The sequence below is a fragment of the Perissodus microlepis genome, chromosome 3 (assembly GCF_051167445.1).
Source record: "Perissodus microlepis isolate ML-2025 ecotype Zambia chromosome 3, ASM5116744v1, whole genome shotgun sequence".
In the NCBI taxonomy this organism is placed as follows: domain Eukaryota; kingdom Metazoa; phylum Chordata; class Actinopteri; order Cichliformes; family Cichlidae; genus Perissodus; species Perissodus microlepis.
In genome coordinates this window covers 46,556,252-46,574,533 of record NC_140463.1, presented here as the reverse complement: position 1 = coordinate 46,574,533, position 18,282 = coordinate 46,556,252, and the positions used below count along the sequence as shown (strand labels likewise).

The window sequence follows — 18,282 nt, the reverse complement described above, 5'->3', positions numbered from 1 at the left end:
GGAAAACATACTGAAGCCACGACAGGCCTTCCAACTGCTTTACAAGTGACTGTAAAACACATCTCATATGGTTTCTATGTCCTGGTGCATTGGTAACGCTGGTATTTGCATGATTAACACCATTCAGGTGCAGGGTGTCACAAAAACTTGTGCACAGAACTTCAGTGTATTGCTAACAAGTTCACCATCTGATAATAATGAAGGTAAGGGTCAGCGTTATTGGTCATTTCTCTGCAATTTCTATTAGCACCAGTTGTGTTTTACTGGTAAGTAGTCCTGCATGAATGTTAAAGAGACCTGTAGTGTTAACATGATGAAGTTATTTCTGTTACATAACACAGTTGTTACTATCAGAAGTTTGCCTTCTTCACAACAAAACCCAAAAATATCCAAAAGGGATTTGAAATTGGACCTAAATTTAATTAAATGCTGTAAATGAATGCAAACTGGGAGGTAACGTTCAGCTTTGAACAGATGTGACAAAATTAGCTAGTTTGGGGAAAGTAGTGCAACTGCAAATAGCAGCACTATAAAGTAAAGACTCTAACACTGACCTAACATTAAGAATAGTGCATTGTTTTATAGATAGTTGTCAAATCATTTTATATTCAATATTTATTGGCTATGTTTTATTTATAAGGCCTAATGTGACTGATTTAAAATAATAATTTCTAGTTTCGTCCTGGATGTCAATATTGTCGCTTTTAATTTAACGCTGGTATCAAATTGGGTCGTATACAGAAACGTTAGGTCCTAGCACTCTGGAGAGTGTATAGTAACCTGTATAATAGCAGGACAAAGAAAATGAGCTGTCTTTCCTTTATTTATCACTTACTTATGCCACATAAATTACATGTGACTTGCACTGCATTGCTCAAAATGTAGTTACTCAGCAGTGTCCTGAAAATAAAGTATTCTTTTGTCCTTCACCATTGATTTGCTTGGTTTTGCATTAAAGCAGCTGGGCTGAGAGGATGACCCATAGCAGCGGAAGCAGAATGACGCAGGGCTATCTGGTATTTGTAGAAACAACTCTCTTTAGTCAGACAACCAGAACGCATACTGGAACTCGGTATAACTCTTACTGTGAGCACTGCTTGCAATAAGTTCCAGCATGGCCAAATTACACAGAACTAAAATTAATAAATCTAAATAAACTTCAGTCTTACCATCCAGGGGTGAGGGATCTCTGGAAGTGGCATCTGAGGTGGAGCAGGCAGTCCGCTGTGTATCTCTGACTTGAATGAAGGCTCTAGAAGAAATCAAGTGGCTATTATGAATATAAACAAGAAGATGCTTTACAGTGTCACTAGTGTCAAATCTAAGTAGTGACAAAAAATAAAATGTCATAATTTCCCTTCTTAAAATCATAGAACCAAATAGACTGTGCTTCTGTGCTTCTCTGATTTTAATGCGCTTCACTTCTGCTCCTCATTACAAGGTCCCTTTGTGGATTTTGTGGATGTTAAAATGCAAAATCTCCAATAAATATTTCTAATCAGGATGTCTACACGTGACATTTTGTTGTTGATAGAAAACTGAAACGTCATTATGAATTTGTGTGAATAATCTCATGTTTTGAGGCTTCCAGTATAGCACTAAAACAATCTTCGCGTTTAAGGATGCAAACAAGAAACAAAAATACAAGAAAATTTCTATGTATATCTTCTTTTCATGTTAGATTCATCCAGATTTTAATATAAACATGTTTTTGCATTTGAATTTTATTTCAATAATGGCAGCCACACACGTGAACATCTTAAAGAAAAAAAGTCTGTGTTAAAGAAAAGCTCAGAAAACATCAAACTGGTGAAATTAACTCTTTTAATCCGTCACAAACAACTTTTGGCTATATTAGCTTACATGTAAAGGGTTTTATAAGTAAATGTATACCAATATAACTCTATGATGACAGCAACCAAACAATTCAATCCCACACTGAACTAGTACCAGCTTATTGTGGTCTACATTCTTTGTGTATGTACCAGACTGCTCATGGAACTCCTGCAGTCAGCCATAGTAAGGTCAGGTGTTGTATCTAATATCTGACCACCTAATGGACTTACTCCAGCTGTGAGTCCCTTAAAGTGTTTCAGAAGGTGCAGTATAAGTTTAATCCTCACCTTTGTCGGACAGTACTCTGTGCAGAATATTGGAGAGGTGTATCTTCTTCTCTCGGACCCCAGCACTCAGATATTCTCTGTCCAGCAGGTCCAGAAACAGACGAAGCTCACACACCAGCTCCTCCATTGCTGGAGAACAAATACATAAATATCAAAGAGTCAGGTTATGGAACTCTAGTCTAATTGGAATGAGACCTACGCTACTTTATCTTTAAACTTGCAGTGATTGCACCAATACTGAAAACAACTAATTTCTGGAACGTTACTCTTACAGCTTGCTTTTCTGTTTTTCACTGTCTGCAATTAAGAGCTGGTTGAGAAATCAAAGACTAGTTAGTTGTTTACCTTTGTTTAACTGAGCAGATGTACACCATCAGCCAACAGAAACACTAATGCACTGTGTTTGTAGATGAAGAGCAGTATAGACTATATCACTACAACACCGCACAACTGTACCATAGTTTTCATTCACGAGTCATACTTTGGTAAGCGTTTACCCAAAATGATGATGACATTCTAATGCTTACATTGTAAGAGATTATTATTTTCTTTCAACTATTTTGACCTGTGGATTAATACCAATTTAATACTGTATTGAGTGAAACAGAGCGTTTCAGAATGTGAAAAGTGAGTGCTGGGCTTCCCAAACAACCTTTTGGTGGCACACAAACAGGCCCCAGCATTAGCTGCTCATTAATCAGTCCCAGTGTAGCGCATGTTTCAGTTAAAACACACTGACAAGTATTTTTTGGCCCTGTGCAACAAACCAACATTAAACAGATACTGGAAAAGCACAAAATACTGTTATGTAACATAAGTGGGCAGCCAGGTGGCCCTGTGGAAAACAGAATTTTCAAGTAAATCAATCACAAGCGCTGACAGTCCTTCAAGTGCACAGAGCCAGCAAGCTGATAGTTGCTGGGCAGGGACAGATCTGGCAATGTACCTGATGGAATTATAGCCACAGGTGAAAAATACACCAGCAGCTTCCCACACAGAGCAAAACAAAAGCAGGGAAACCGAATACAGAACATAGCTCGCAGATGAGGTATGGGAGCAAGGTATCAGTGAGTCTATCTCCACACACTTGATCTGAGAGCATTTGATTGGGCTCAGAAGCGTGACTCTGAGATGCCACGCTCTGCACAGACACTCAGATAAGAAACACTGTCTCAAGATGAGGGTCCCAGCTCAGTGAAGCTTTTTGTTAACACCTGATTGTATCAAAAGGCACTGCATCATCCTGGACAGCAGCTGCAGACTGAAAAAGTTAAGTGGAGTTAATGAGGACTTTCTGTGGTTACTGCCCTCTGTGACAACGACGAGTCACTGAATGTCCGAGCGTGATTCAGAAACAATCTGACAGCAGCTGCTGAGCAGACTAACCTGGCAAATTTACTGGAACTGACTTTTTGTGCATCTACAAACTAGTTTGTTTTTGTTTTTTTAGGTTTTAGAGAGAATAGATTACTGTTTTTGTTTTCTGGGGCTGCAGAAGGAAATCTCTTAGTGAGATCTTAGTGACGACACTGAACCTGACTTTAATCCACTTCTCCAGGCCCAAAACGAGAAAAGAGGCATGAGGAACTGAAGATGAAGTAATTAAACTACAAGCCAAATAACTGTGTATGAATTTAAAAGTCTGGAATTTTCAAAAACATTCACATTTTGTTCAAAACTATTTTGATTATTATTGATAGTAGTGACTTTGAAAAGTTAAACTTGTGTTACATGACACAAAAAAAGTGTACACTAAATCTTTATGGGAGACATTAGCATCAAACATACAGACAGGACTTGCTTCCAAGCAAGCTGTGATATGTTCGTGTTTCCATATAATCACATGAAATCAGCTTAACCGATATCTGAGCAACAGGCACAGGAGATAAGCTGACCTAATGGCTAACCCATGTGCCAAATGTCACAGCAGTTTAGTATGTCTTAGTATGTGCCATTAACACTATTTCAGGCTATTTTATAACAGACATAAGTCATGACGTAGCAGACCTCATATATCTCATTCAAAACAGGTCTTCTTCTTTTTTATAACTTTTTATTTATTAATTTACAGTATGAGAATACAAAACTTTAGGTCAGCATGGAAGACATACACAGTCTCAACATTAGTATCTACTTACATCATGGTAATATTTAATTGTTCAGTACAAAGGGAGTACACAATCCATTTTTCCTAGAGCTTCTTGAATTTCTCAAGCTCAAGTCTAAGGACAAAGGTAAGTCTTTCCATTCCAAAAATTTCTTCCACTATCCCATGCCACTGGGCCCGAGTTGGAGGGTCTATTCAAAACAGGTCTGAATACCACATGTAATCACAATTCCCACAAGCATTTAACTAAACAAAAACAGATGATGGTGCAGGTAGCTGGGAAAAAGCATTAATGCTCTTCATATTAATATCTCAGCATTATGACAATAAAATCAATAGATGTTTGTATCCAGTGCAGCCACGGTTCATTTTTATTGCTGCTTGACTGTTAGAGAGCAGCTCTGACACTGAATACACAGACACTTTCCCACATTCCTCACATAATCTGATTATACTACAGGAGAGTCCGGTGAGGAAAAGGGGGCTGGGGTGAAAGATAAACAGAAAAAGTGAGGGTGATGGGGAGACTAACATGGAGTAACATGTTTCCTCCGTTTGTGCATGTAATGTAAAACTGCAATTAACGATGACAATAACAACAGAAAATATTTAACTCCTGAGCCACCAATGGAAAAACATATTTCAATGCAGTTTTATTTATATATCACCAAATCACAATCTCAAAGCCGCAAGTCACTTTCTATTGTAAGGTAAAGACCCTACGATAATACAGAGAAAACCCAACAATCAACCCCAAATATCTGTAAGTCTGAGTGCTTTAAATCCTTTTACAGCAGAAAGATTACTTGCACTTTACCTACACTATCACTCTGTAGTTGCAGATAAACAAGTAGTAACATCCCTCACTGCGAAGGTACACGCTCCCTGGATCACTTTCAGCACTACCTGATTTTGTACTAAACTCTGAACAGCCAAGCAGCTATTTACTGCTCCATTTACTGCTTCGTAGAGCTTTGTGCAACGTGTGCAATACTTTACCTCCACAGGGGTGGCCAAAAAACACAACCTGTGCGCATGTGTGCCATTAACAACCGAAAGTGAGCTCTCCAGTTCACCAAAGATGGCAGAGAAAATGAAGAGGTGGAGGCAAGGACCACCCTCAAAGAAGGCCTAAGGGCACGCAGGAAAATAAAATAATTAAAAAAAAAAAAAACATGTTGTGCAAACAAACTGCCCACGTCCTTTCTTCCCCATCTCACCCTGTTCATTCAGCCACATTTTTCCATTTCCATAATGCCCTTCAGGGTACTCAACATAAAAGGCAGTGCATGTGTTTGTGTCATGTATTCTAGCTTTTTGATTCTAATGCCATAAATATTTTAGTCAGTTTTCTGATATCTGCATACATTCTTCATATGTACCCCAAACCACATCTGCTGTGTTAGCATTCGGTCTGCATGACAAAAAATACGTGCTCTTTCCAAAACATCAATCCCTACACACACACACACACACACACACACACACACACTAAAAACACCTAGACAACTCACAGGGATGTTTTCACTGCCAGGTATTCAGATCAAAGGGGGTTTTCCTAAGTGAGGACTGTGTTTGAACGAGACAACGGGGTCACGTTTGGATTTCATGTAAAACTTGAGAGCCTGCGGCTTTGTTATTGTGCAAAAATGCTTAGCAAGGTTAGAGGGAGGAGGGCTTTCTGCCCTCTTCCTGGAATACAGCTGTTATGATTGACGGAACACTGACAGTTGCTATCCCGCACCACATATTCCAGGTGTCTGTTTCTTGTTACCAGCAGCGCCTTTAACACTTCGAAGACGTGTTTAGTTTGATTATCTGACAGGTCTTCAGGTCAGGATCTGCCTCAACATACACACACTGCTGAAATGCATCAACTATTAGAACTCGAATTATTCCAGTTTGGATTTGGGAAACAGACACTATCTCTACTTTTAAGATTAGGTTTAAAACTTTCCTTTTTGCTATAGTTAGGGCTGGATCAGGTGACCCTGAATCCTCCCTTAGTAATGCTTCAATAGGCCTAGGCTGCTGGGGGATTCCCATGATGCATTGAGTATTCCTTCTTCAGTCAATTTACGTCACTCACTATGTGTTAATAGACCTCTCTGCACTGAATCATACTTGTTATTAATCTCAGGCTGTCTTCCACAGCATGTCTTTTATCCTGTTTTCTTTCTCTCACCCCAACCGGTCGCAGCAGATGGCCCCGCCCCTTCCTAAAGCCTGGTTCTGCCGGACGGCTCTTCCTGTTAAAAGGGAGTTTTTCCTTCCCACTGTCGCCAAAGTGCTTGCTCATAGGGGTCATATGATTGTTGGGTTTTTCTCTGTATGTATTATTGTAGGGTCGACCTTACAATGTAAAATGCCTTGAGGTGACTGTTGTTGTGATTTGGCGCTGTATAAATAAAACTGAATTGAACTGAATTGTTTTTTTCCCTTAAGAAAATGGTCCAATTACTCTAATACCAAACCATTGTCATAATCATAAAGCCATGCCACTTTTGTAAATCAACATGGGCTCAGTTTACTTGGATAAATGGGCCATACAAACACGGTAAAGGTCTTTAAGTCTTGGATGGGAGTATAAATGCACTGTGCCAAAAGAGAACAAGGAGTAGGGTTTATATTTCTAACAAAAAACCATAAAATGCTTTGAATGGCAAAACAATACAAAATATACCAAGAACATAGAAAATGATGATTCTAATTAGCTTTACTTGTAATAAAAGCAATAATCTCAGGAACAAACACATAAATTGATTTCTAGTATATTTCCTTTGTTTGTTCTTCAAACTTCAAGGCTTGACGCAATAATGTTTTCAGACTATTTTTTCATGGACCTGACAGTTCAGATTCTTATCCAAAGTTGAATCAGCTGAATATGTTGTCTGCCATACCAGGTCAGCTCAACCAGAACTGCTATTTTGTGGCAGGTAACAGATTTTAAAGGAGTCCTTGTGCACCTAAAAGATGCATGAGAAGCCAAAGACTTACAGTTCCAAACACCCACTTTCTGCGGTTTTGGGAAGCTTAACTGCACTGTGGGTTCAGTGTTACAGTAAGAAGGTGGTTATTGTTAATTGAGGTTGGTTTTATGGTCTGGCATCGTCATGGTTACTGCTTCCAACATGCCACCAAAACACAGGGTAATGCTGGAAGGTATTTATTTGTCACATGATTACATAAAAACCATCACACAGACACGCTGAAAAATTCTTAATACTTTGGGGGGGAAAGGAAGAGTATCATCTGCCTTTCCACTCTGATAACTCCTTCGTAACTCCAACTTGTAAAGGTAACTGCTTACCATCTGAATTTTCACTGCCCTTCTCAGCTTCACTTTATAATTTATCAGATAAAAATAACTCTTAAATGTCCTCCGCTACAGATATTTTAGTCCTATACTGGTAGCCTTGTGTACTGTTTTTTTCCCTTTCCACTGCTGGTGGAAAGCTGTGAAAGTTGTGTGCTATTACCAGTCATAAATGTTTCATAAAGACTTTTAAAGCCTCATCTTGGATGAGCACCAGGCGAGAGGGAGAGTTCTGAACAGATCAGAGGACGGGTGATGCTGCATTAACTTATGATGAAAGACAAGCTGCCTTGCTCCCGCCCCATTTCTCAGGTCTGTAATTATGAGGTTTGTGTGTTTTCTATCTTCCATCAGGCATGCCAAGCAAACATCACAGAGGGGGGCTGATTGCTATCGAACTGTACAGGTGGTTTACTGTAGAAGCAGATGTTTCCCAGACCGCAAACACACATCTGCAAAACCCTGATGTGAAAAGGAGGAAAAGAAAAAGAAAGGTGATGGGATAGGGAAGTGCTGATGGAGGTGTAGAGGAGATAAGAGAGGTGGAAATATGGTGGGAGAAGGAAGACTGGTCCCAAAGCAAGCTCTAAAACCAAACAATATTTGGGGATAGTAATGATGCGCCCTTTGGTATCTCTTTTAAAAAGATAATTAGAGGGAGCTCAGCTAAAAACCATGGGACAAAAAGAAAGATGGGGTGAAGGGTTGTGGAGGGGGAGACACTCCTGCTTGTAGGTTTGATCTTCTGGTGGGAATGGAGGACATGAGGTTTTCTTGATTGGACTGGGAATTGTAGCTGCATGGGTGTGAGAAATGAGTGTCACATTATACATGGTTTTTGACTGGTGAGGATATAGCTGTAGGTCTACTAAGCATCATCATTTGTTTCATCCACAAAATGGCTCAATTCAGATATAGGTAGTGGACTGGAGTTTTCACAGGCACACGTCTCTGATTTACTATCTGAGAACTCATGAACATTCAACACAAAGTAATTTCACAGGAAAATTCAGATTTTCCACAGGTTGTGATAGCTCAGGAGGCAGCACATGTCATCTAATAAATTAATTCAATTCAATTCAATTTTATTTATATAGCGCCAAATCACAACAACAGTCGCCTCAAAGTGCTTTATATTGCAAGGTAGACCCTGCAATAATACATACAGAGAAAACCCCAAAAATCATATGACCACCTATGAGCAAGCACTTTGGCGACAGTGGGAAGGAAAAACTCCCTTTTAACAGGAAGAACCCTACGGCAGAACCAGGCTTTAGGGAGGGGCGGGGCCATCTTGTGTGAATGAGGCAAGTTTTATAAATTACCCAAATAGACTAGCAAAAAGCAATATAACAACCAGTCTGTTTGCCATGCACCATACCTTTTGTTATTAGCACCAGGTTGGTCACAGCAAGTTGAAAAACCGATCCCACTGAGTCTCAAACTGTAGTACATACCTTCTACATTTGGTAAAGAGAAATCTAGAAGATTGGAGGTCCTAGAATATGGACTTTATAGCCTATTTCATCCCAGGACACCTTGGATGAGATCTTTTATTTAACTCAAAACTTCCATTTAATAGTTAAACACAGTCGTTGTGTCTGAAGTTTTCCTTGCGTATGGTATATGAATTCACCTTAACTTCACTTTCATGGGCTAAAGTTGGCAGCTGTGTTCCTTGTTCTGCTCTGTAGCCTTGGTGAGCTCGGAGTAACATCACATAAACCATTTCTCTACTTCCTACAGGTTCTGGTCAGGTTCTCACAGGTCAGCGAGCCAGGCAATAGATAAAACTGGCATTTGGTTAGTAGCGGCTGAACACTGTGATCAGCTATTTGTCTGATCACAAACAGCGTTGTTCTGTCAGACATAAAATACTAACCTCAGTCTCCAAATAAAGTCTATGTGTGGAAAACACTGAAAATACAAAATTCATCATGCATGATTGCCCCTTTTTTCAATCTGAAATAGCTAAAGCCTGTCTAACTTTGATTTAAATCAAATTAGATTCCTGTAGGTGTACCCATTGTCCTGACTGTGATAGAAGCCTTTGGTCTTTTCATCAGTTACTTATTAAACACCACCTACAGAAACAGGACACAGAGGCACTCTTATCTGTGCGAGTGTAAACAGCAGCTACACAGTCACAACCAAACGCTCAAAATGAAAAAATTACAGCTCCCTGTACCCTTATCCTCCTATTATGACACCCCACCAAGGCAGCTTTAGTCTTGTACTGTAATCCTAAAAGCTTTGTTAAAGGCAGACAGGCTAACAAGTGAATGCACTCATCCTATTACAATAAGCTCGTTGAAGGCTAGTGAGACTCATGAGAAGTGATTTCCTCCTAATGCATCCAAATTTTCAAGGCGACCATATATGCTTGCAATAAGCAGAACTATTTTAACTTCTTTAAAGTACGAGTCCAAAGGCTTGTTTGATGATGTTAAATCAGTAGGCTACCAACAGGCTGCCAGCTAGATGTATGCCATATCATTCTGTGCTATTTGGCATACACTGGGGTCCTTTGAATTGTGCTTGAGCTTGGCACTCGCTCCCCATTCTTTTTCCCTGTGTTTTTCCAGATGCATATTGACACAGGGGTAAGGCTGGGAGGGCTATGATTAGTCGGCCCAAAATTAAAGTCTCTCTTCCCACATGCCAGCTTACTGACAGGCCAACTCTGCAGGGAAGGAGGGAGAAATTACAAAGTCATTTCTCCTCATCTCTCCTCTCCACTGCTGGGATCCATCACCAAAAAAAAGGAAGGGGCTCACGCGTCTGACAGATGAAAGCTTTTAAACTTCAATCACTATTGGGGTGAATGAGGCAGGGAAGGAGAACCAAATGAGCGAGGCAGGCCAGTACGGTGACACCATGTACCCACCGTTCCCACATCACACACACTCCAATTAATTGCTTGTCGACTCAGAGTTTCTGTGAGGAAAGCTGCAATAATAAGTGGCAATAAACACTTTAACACTTGTATTTGCCCCCAAAGCACAGCACCCCATAAATGGGAGAGCTATTGAGCATGGACTTGCTAAAAGAGACAGTTGACGTTGACTTTGGTTTGCTATTATTGCCTCAAATCCACCACCAGCTCAAAACAACATAGAAAGGAAAGCAAGCCAGGGTCCATTAGATCAGATGATCAGATGTTTTAGAAGCAAGCAGTTGCTCAAATTTGACTGCTAACCCAAGTAATATTTGGTAACGATCCCAACTCTGACCTAGATAGTTAAAGTATGCAATTTTGCTTTCCATTAAACGGTTCTCCCAAAAAATTTCCCTAATTGATATTTTAAAAAGTATCCACTTTTTTTCCCCAGAGTACAGGTTAAGATAGGGTTAGGGTTAACGTCTTTGGCTGTGACCTGCGTCCGATCCAGTGGGTTAGGGTTGGCAGATAGCATAGACAAAGGGAAGCTAGTAAAACAACATCAACAGCATCAAAAACAACAGCAATGCATTGATTATCACTAAACTGCTGTATAGTGAGACAGTCATTACTGTTTGCAAAATGTCACTGCAGTTTTGTATGTTTTATGTTTAGTATCAATCAACACTGTTCCACTGTTTCAAACTGCCACAACTGCAGCAAGGTAAAAAAAAAAAAAGAAAGAAAAAAAAAGATTTATCTAGAAAAAATATACCTGAGCTAAATTTGACTGATCTCCATTCAAGATCATCTTCTTGTGCATTTCTGTACTATTTTTCTGAGCTTCTACAATTTGTAGGTCACTTTGTAGAAGTCCCAGTATGTCCCTTTGTTCTTGCACTAGATCTCCACCAGTGTGTCAGGACAGTCTTAGAACTTGGGTTTCATTTTCAGGAAGTAGAAAAATCGCAGGAAGACAATTCTGACAAACAGGGCAGGTGGTGAGTGATGACTGCGTTGGACAAAAAATCTTTTCAATGGCACTCTGGTATGCATCACAATAGGTCATTTCTGCTGAGTGTTTTACAGTAGATCTCCACACTTGACAGCTTCACCCTGGAGCAGGAATTCATGGTGGGACATGACCCCAGTAAAAAAAAATTATAGAAGCCACACTTAAAATTTTTGGGGCATGCCAGAGAAGATCATCAAACTAATGTATAAGAAAAACCATGGAACTATCAATTGCAGTTTTAAGGTATTTTACTAAAATGTTGTATACATTCACAGCTAAGTTGATAAAGAGGAAGATTAATTTTGAGAGTCTGTGACAATGACAAGTTTGCCCTTTATCAGGCGTGCCATTTTGACCTGAAAAACAAATGCCATAGTTATCATCACTGTCCTGCATATTGTTTAAAGCAGCCTGTACAAATCCAGAGACAAAGTATTTTTAGCATGGAGATTGGTGAAGGTAAAACCTCATGGCTGGCCCCTTTAGTAATAGACAGTGTTCCCAACACTGTTTAAACTGAGAAGTTCCAATCAGTGAACACCATCATAAACCAATACAACATAAAACAACATAAACCAATAAAACAAAAAAAAAAAGCATAAATTAATACTACTCCACCCCAAAAAATTCTTTGAATTCCTCTGAATGCATGAGGACAATGTTTACTCTAAACCAACCTGTTGGGTTTATTTCCAGAATACCGAACAAAGCTCCACTCCAGGAGCCCTAATCAGTTTTTCTTAGTATTATTAAGAGTAAATCAAGATTCCTTATTTATATTTCAGCAAGGACTGCAGTATGTGTTGTTACTGTATCATAGAAAATCCTGAGCTGGGAAACTAGAAGACCTAGCTGAGTTGTGATATCTATTTTATACCTGCATACTGGCTCTTCTATGTCCACACTGGTTAAACAAAAATATTATATACTGCATGCTTCAGTAGTACACAATAGATGTCTGTACAAACCTCACCAAATGCCGGGCACTGAAGCACTGCCGGGCCACCCGAAACCCTTGCAGCTGCTAGCATTGGTCCTGTTATTGTGCACTCACTTCACAACCACATGAGGACAAGTGAGAGATATCGAGCATTTGTGTTGTCATTCCAGGGTTGTGTTAGAAAACCTCTGACTTCAGGGTGGAGTTGCCCTAACGCTGACCTGGACTGTTTAATAACTGTCTGAGTACTGCCAGCTGTATAAAGCTAAATGGATAAGAAGATGAAAAAAACAGTTCTGTTAGTGTACACAGTGACAAAGTGACTATTTTTGACTAAATAGGTTGGTTTACCGTTATCCTGCTGTTGCAACCAAGTCTAGAGAGCCAGAGTTTGTTGTCTCAAAATCTCAGGCAGGCAAAGATAAGGGTAATACTCCTCAATTTATCCCCTAACTGCTCAGCTCCAAGTGTACAGTAAGAGTAACCCTCCAGCTCAGAATTATGCAGCAGTTTTTCTGAGTACTGTTGAAAGTACTCTGATTTTTAAAGATTATTTTCAGAGACGGATACTGCACATGTTGTTGATGTATGTGGATCTGCTGTCTAGCAACAATGAGGTAATAAGAAACAGACTTGCTTTTAAGCTCCATGCCAGAAATAAAGGAATTGGGTTGCATAATAGGGGATAATTACAAAATGAAAACCGATAAAATGGTGAAATATCTGAAAAAAGTACTGCCTGTGCTTGTAAAGTACAATGAGCTTTAATTACATTATTTGTTAAGAGCACCTTCCATTGGTTCACCTTTAATAGGTGAACCAATGAAAGGTATTCTTCTGTCAATTGTATGATAACACCACCAAGTTTCACTGGTGGCAGCAATGAAGTCAGCCCAAAAGCTGAGTCTAGTTATATCAGTTTAACTACTGTTACACATCATTATGAGGTCAAACTCTTGAAGACCAGAATCACCAAAACAGATTGCTTTCTCATTTATAAAGGGATTCATTTCTGTAGTCAGAGCTACATTAAATTGCCAGATGACTGAACGGAGTCCGGCATAAAGTCCATATACTACATAGACACTTAACACGCGACCACAACCCTAATGACACTGCGAGGAGCCAACTGTCTCTCCGCAGTCTCTTCCCCGTGCCCTCTTTCAGCATACCTTTTAGAAACATTATTCATTTGTGGCCTTTTTCTGCGCTTGCGTATGTGCTGAACGGCGCACGTGCACCAATCACAGATTTCTACAATACACAATCTGAACTACAACAAAAGAATAATAAAAGCTGGCAAGAAAGCCAAAACAAACGTTATCGATCGGTAATCTTTGTTAGTGAGTACACTAGCAGCCCCGGAAAAATCATGCTTTTCTTGACTTTCAGTTTGAACGTCGTGGTCGTGGAGATCCTACTGTACAAGAGATACATCGTAAGAAAGTCGTTTTAAGCAACCTTCCATTTTAATAGGTTTATTGCTGCTAGAAATCTATGTATCTTGTATCTATGAAGCGCCTTGAGGCGACTTTTGTTGTGATTTGGCGCTATATAAATAAAATTGAATTGAATTGAATTGAATAGAAAACCAAGCCGCATTCATTTTTTTCACGGTAAAAAATGGACAGCTTAAGCCACTCACCCCTGCTGGAAGTGAAAAGAATGGGCTCGCTCCTCATCTTAAAGTCAAGCTCATCTATAATCCCCCGTCCCGAGCAGGCGCGTGCCCAGCGGCTTCCTGGCAGCGGTAAAAATCCACACAGGCACGCAGTTGTCTTCTATGCCTCCTCTTTCTACCTCCGACTGTCCTTTTCCTAGCTAACCGGCGGCCACTGAAACGTCTTTTTTCCCTTTCAAAGTTTTTCCCCGGATCTTTCTCCTACTCCCTCCCTGTGCCTTCTCTCCTCCCCTCTCCTTAACCAAAAGTCTCTACGCGCCCCCTTCTCTCCCTCTCTTTCGCTCGCTCGCTCCCAATCTTCCTGCACTGACAGCTCTGCTGGATTTATGAGATTTTCCCTTTGCTTTTCTTTATAATCTCCATTCTGGCCTGTTTTATTCGAAATTATGTGATTTCAGAATGAAGGCAGATTGATATAATTTAGATGCCAGTACTGTCTTTAATATGCTGCAATTTATTAATTTAATATGCTTCTTTTCTTTCCGTTTTTTAATCGAGTCAAAGACGAAGGAATAAACACCAAACCAACGCACATGAAGGCACGTGTCATTGAAAGCATATGTGTGTGTGTGTTTTACATATGCTTTGATCACACTTTTATTGAGCTTATTTCATCTGCTCTGAATATATACAAACTATTACTAGGATTGTGTGAAAATGTATCTCAACAGCTGCTGACTCTTGTGGCCCAGAAGTTGCAGATGGTAAGCAACACTCCACATTGTTTTACTTGTGGAGTGAGGGTGACTTTTTAATGTGAGAATTCCAGAAATCCCAGTGTAACTGGGCCGGGGGTGTTGATTACACAGCATTTTGTTTCCTGGTGCAGTCACTCCACAGCACAGAAATGTTTTGTTTGGTGCGCATGTCAACACCTTTAGAGCCACACTGTGTACAAAAAATGATTTGAAATCTCTTTCATGTTGGTTCTTTGCAGTAGTAAATCATGTATGTGCAAATTCTTTCATTTTTGAGGGGGAAAAAACACAAACTTGCTTGACAATTGGATGCCTTCGCTAATTACAGTACACTGCATTACCATAAGCTGCTGATCCCTACGTCCTAGTCCCCAGGGGCAAACAAGAGCCAGTCTGAGTTCAATATCCCATCTGCCATCAGGGGAGGAGGAAGGGGGGAAGGAAAGACTTGCTCTACCCTGCCCTTTTTCAGTGTGGAACTTGAGACTGTGAGGAAGGGAACAGTGTGCAGTGTGGAGAGAAAGAATAATGTGCCGGATCACCTTTTGGTCTCACGAGTTCAAGAAGAACCACAGACTGGCAGAGGCTGTTGAAGTGCATTTCCCTAAAGAATAAGACACATAATGTGGTTTCAACTGACATCTCAGCTTCACATGGGCTCTAGATGAAATGCAATTTTTGATACTTTGGCATTGGCTTGATTTGTTTAGGGTCACAACAGCATTTTGTATCACAAACAAGTATAACAAGCGCTATTATTATAAACACCATTATTTAAAAATCGAGAGCAGGGTGATAATATCTTTTGGATTCCCAGTTGATGATCCCTTACACAGTACACATAGTGATTTGATCCACTGTTGATATAAAAGTTACCAGAAGATAACACTTTATTTTTCTCTTTGTTTGAGTTATGACTAAAACTTTCTTTTCAGAAATATGAGTTGCTTTTTTAAAAAAATCTTCTCCACTCACACACAGGATTGCTGCCAATTTTCCTCAGGCAATAGAGCCTCAAGTTCAACACAACAGACAGCAAAAGGCCACACACACACAAAAACAGTGTTATCAGAGACAATTGCTTTGGACACACCGGTCAAAATGAACAGCAGGCTAACATGAACATAAAACCCTTTGGATTTTACCTCCATTGCAACTAACTTTGCTAGTGCCAAACTCTTTTGAGCTTAAAACACAGGAGGTATGTTGGTGCACTGTAAGGCAGTATGCAGACTAGATGATCCTAAAGTCAGTTAACTGCAGTGGACAAATCTAGTGGGAGGATTTCGGGTTGAGTTATGAGACTCTTATAAGGGTGAGATATGAGATGGAGAGGCAGCCTGTGGTGAGTAGCGATAAGTGATGAAAGGATAGACGAGTTACAGTGAAAAAGCACCAGACTGTATATTCTTCACTCAAGTCTAGAGTCTCAAACACACTTTTCTTTTGTGTAATGTGTATGCGCAAGTGTGATCCCACTGAAATTGCATACTGGATGAAAGTTAACTTGGCTCTGTTTCTTTAAAAGTCAATAGTGACATCAGTCTTCTTCCCACTTACTTTTATTAAATCTAATAGAGATTGAGATACTGTAATAACTTGGATACTTCCCTATCCAAGTCAGTCATCAACCTGTCAAGTTATTCAGACACCCTAGTGAGAGAAAATACACATGCACAAACACGTAAATGTTAAAGCTGATGATGAAACGTTGATGTTTTGACCAATTAGACTATCAGACATCCACTTTCTCTGCTTAATGATCAGAGGATTTTGCAGGTTAAGACGTCAATCAGATAAGCCTAGAAACCATCTGGTACCGAACATGAGGGAAAATTGTGTATTCCCTGACTGGTTGCAACTGGTTGCTGGCAGTCGTTGTAAAAATTGATTTCTAAAGCCCCATTCATGCAGGCCTAGCAACCACTCTTTGAGTGGTAGGGGAATAAATGGTATAGGAATTGATTCGTATATAGGGCTTTTCTACTCTACCTGAGCACTCAAAGTGCTTTATACAGCATGCCTGATTCACTCATTCATACAAGCACATTTGTCTGTTCCTAAGTGCTTTCTATCTAACATTCACAAAAGTTGCTCTCCAGTGCATCCATTACCAAAGACTGCAGGTCCGAGTAGCCAGAGATCAAACCACCAGCCAATAAGCAGATGACCTGCTCTACTCCCTGAGCCACAGCCAGCAAGTGGTTGCAGATGGTTGCTTGGTCTCACTAGCATGAAAATAGGCACAATGAGGTATACAGTACGGCACTGAAAACCTCCTTTTGATTACTTTGTCACTAGCAGGTCCAGCGCTTGACAGTCAAACCATTACAAATGACTCGCCAAATTATAGTGAAACTGCAAAATGTGCAATGCATATGAGAAACTGAGAATGTTTACCTTCAGAGTAAAAGTTGTACCTTTTGAAATGTGTTTCACAACTTTTCTTTGTTTGCATCAACATCATTGAAGTATAACTATAGTTCGAGAGTGAATAGCAAGTGTCTACAGACAAGACGGCATCTTCCATGCAAACTACAAGTGACTGTAGCAACCTCCTAGCAGAAAAGCAATCACGAAGAGTTTTTATGTGCAGGACCCACAATTTCACCTGGCGAGTAGCCACAGCCAGTAACCAATCACAAACTGGTTAGGATCTACCACATATGATCTAAGTATGCAGTACCTTTTTTGGGTTAAAGTTTTATTACTGTCGGCGGCTAATGCCATAGAGGTTTATCAAAATCTATAACTAGTGACAGTTTTGTACTCCACAGCACAAGTCCATTTGCATTACTATTAGAAATGTATATCCCGAATGCTTTTCACCTCACTCCACCCATTCATGGCATCAGACAGAAGTCATTAACTTTGAATATTTCATATCCTATATTTTATCCATAAATGTTTTCATTACATCATAAACTCGTGGGAAAAAAGGGAGAAAATGTATATACTGTAAACAACAGCAACAAGCCACCTCTATTTGTACAATAATGAAAAGATTCCACCTACTGCATATGTTCAGAAACTAAATCAAATAGCCCAAGTGACAAATCCAGAGTCGCAAGATAGACATCTGACTTGGAATACATACCAGTTCCCCAACCCATCCCCCATTCTAGTTATTGAATTAAGACACATGGTTTGGCTTTGGGACAAGGCTCGCCTTGTCTTTGCAATGTGGAAAGCCACTGGTGGAGTGTGGTGCTGTCAGGGTCTTATGACAAACCAGAGGATGGATGGTCATGCCAGACTCAGTCAAACACTTATACTGGGACTAAATGAATGACTTGGTGTGATTGTATATGCCATTATTCCTGTGAAGCTTTTTGATAAGGAAAAGTGCAGACTGACTAGCAAGGTAACTGCAACAAAAATAAGATCTTGTGAGCTCTGTACATCAGCTAGAGACCCCTGTGGATCCTTACTAAAAACAGCCAGGGATTCCCCCACTTTAACTGCCTTCCTGAATTCATCAGACATCTGCTCATAATTATCAGGCGTTATATATGGATTAT

General features: G+C 39.9%; 1 protein-coding gene across 3 annotated transcripts in view; it reads right to left on the bottom strand.

Annotated features, from left to right (window-relative positions):
* The window catches only part of afap1 (actin filament associated protein 1), a 92,484-nt gene that overhangs the window by 35,719 nt on the left and 38,483 nt on the right, over positions 1-18,282 (bottom strand). The window contains exons 1-3 of one of the 3 annotated variants that reach the window (XM_084924641.1): positions 14,028-14,293; positions 2,124-2,252; positions 1,170-1,252 (exon numbers count right to left, since the gene is read on the bottom strand). In XM_084924641.1, the coding sequence (XP_084780767.1) occupies positions 1,170-1,252; positions 2,124-2,252; positions 14,028-14,064 (249 nt within the window). In that variant the 5' untranslated portion in view covers positions 14,065-14,293. Of the gene's footprint in view, positions 1-1,169; positions 1,253-2,123; positions 2,253-14,027; positions 14,294-18,282 lie in introns of those variants that run through there. The other 2 variants (XM_084924643.1, XM_084924642.1) reach the window with 2 other exon arrangements.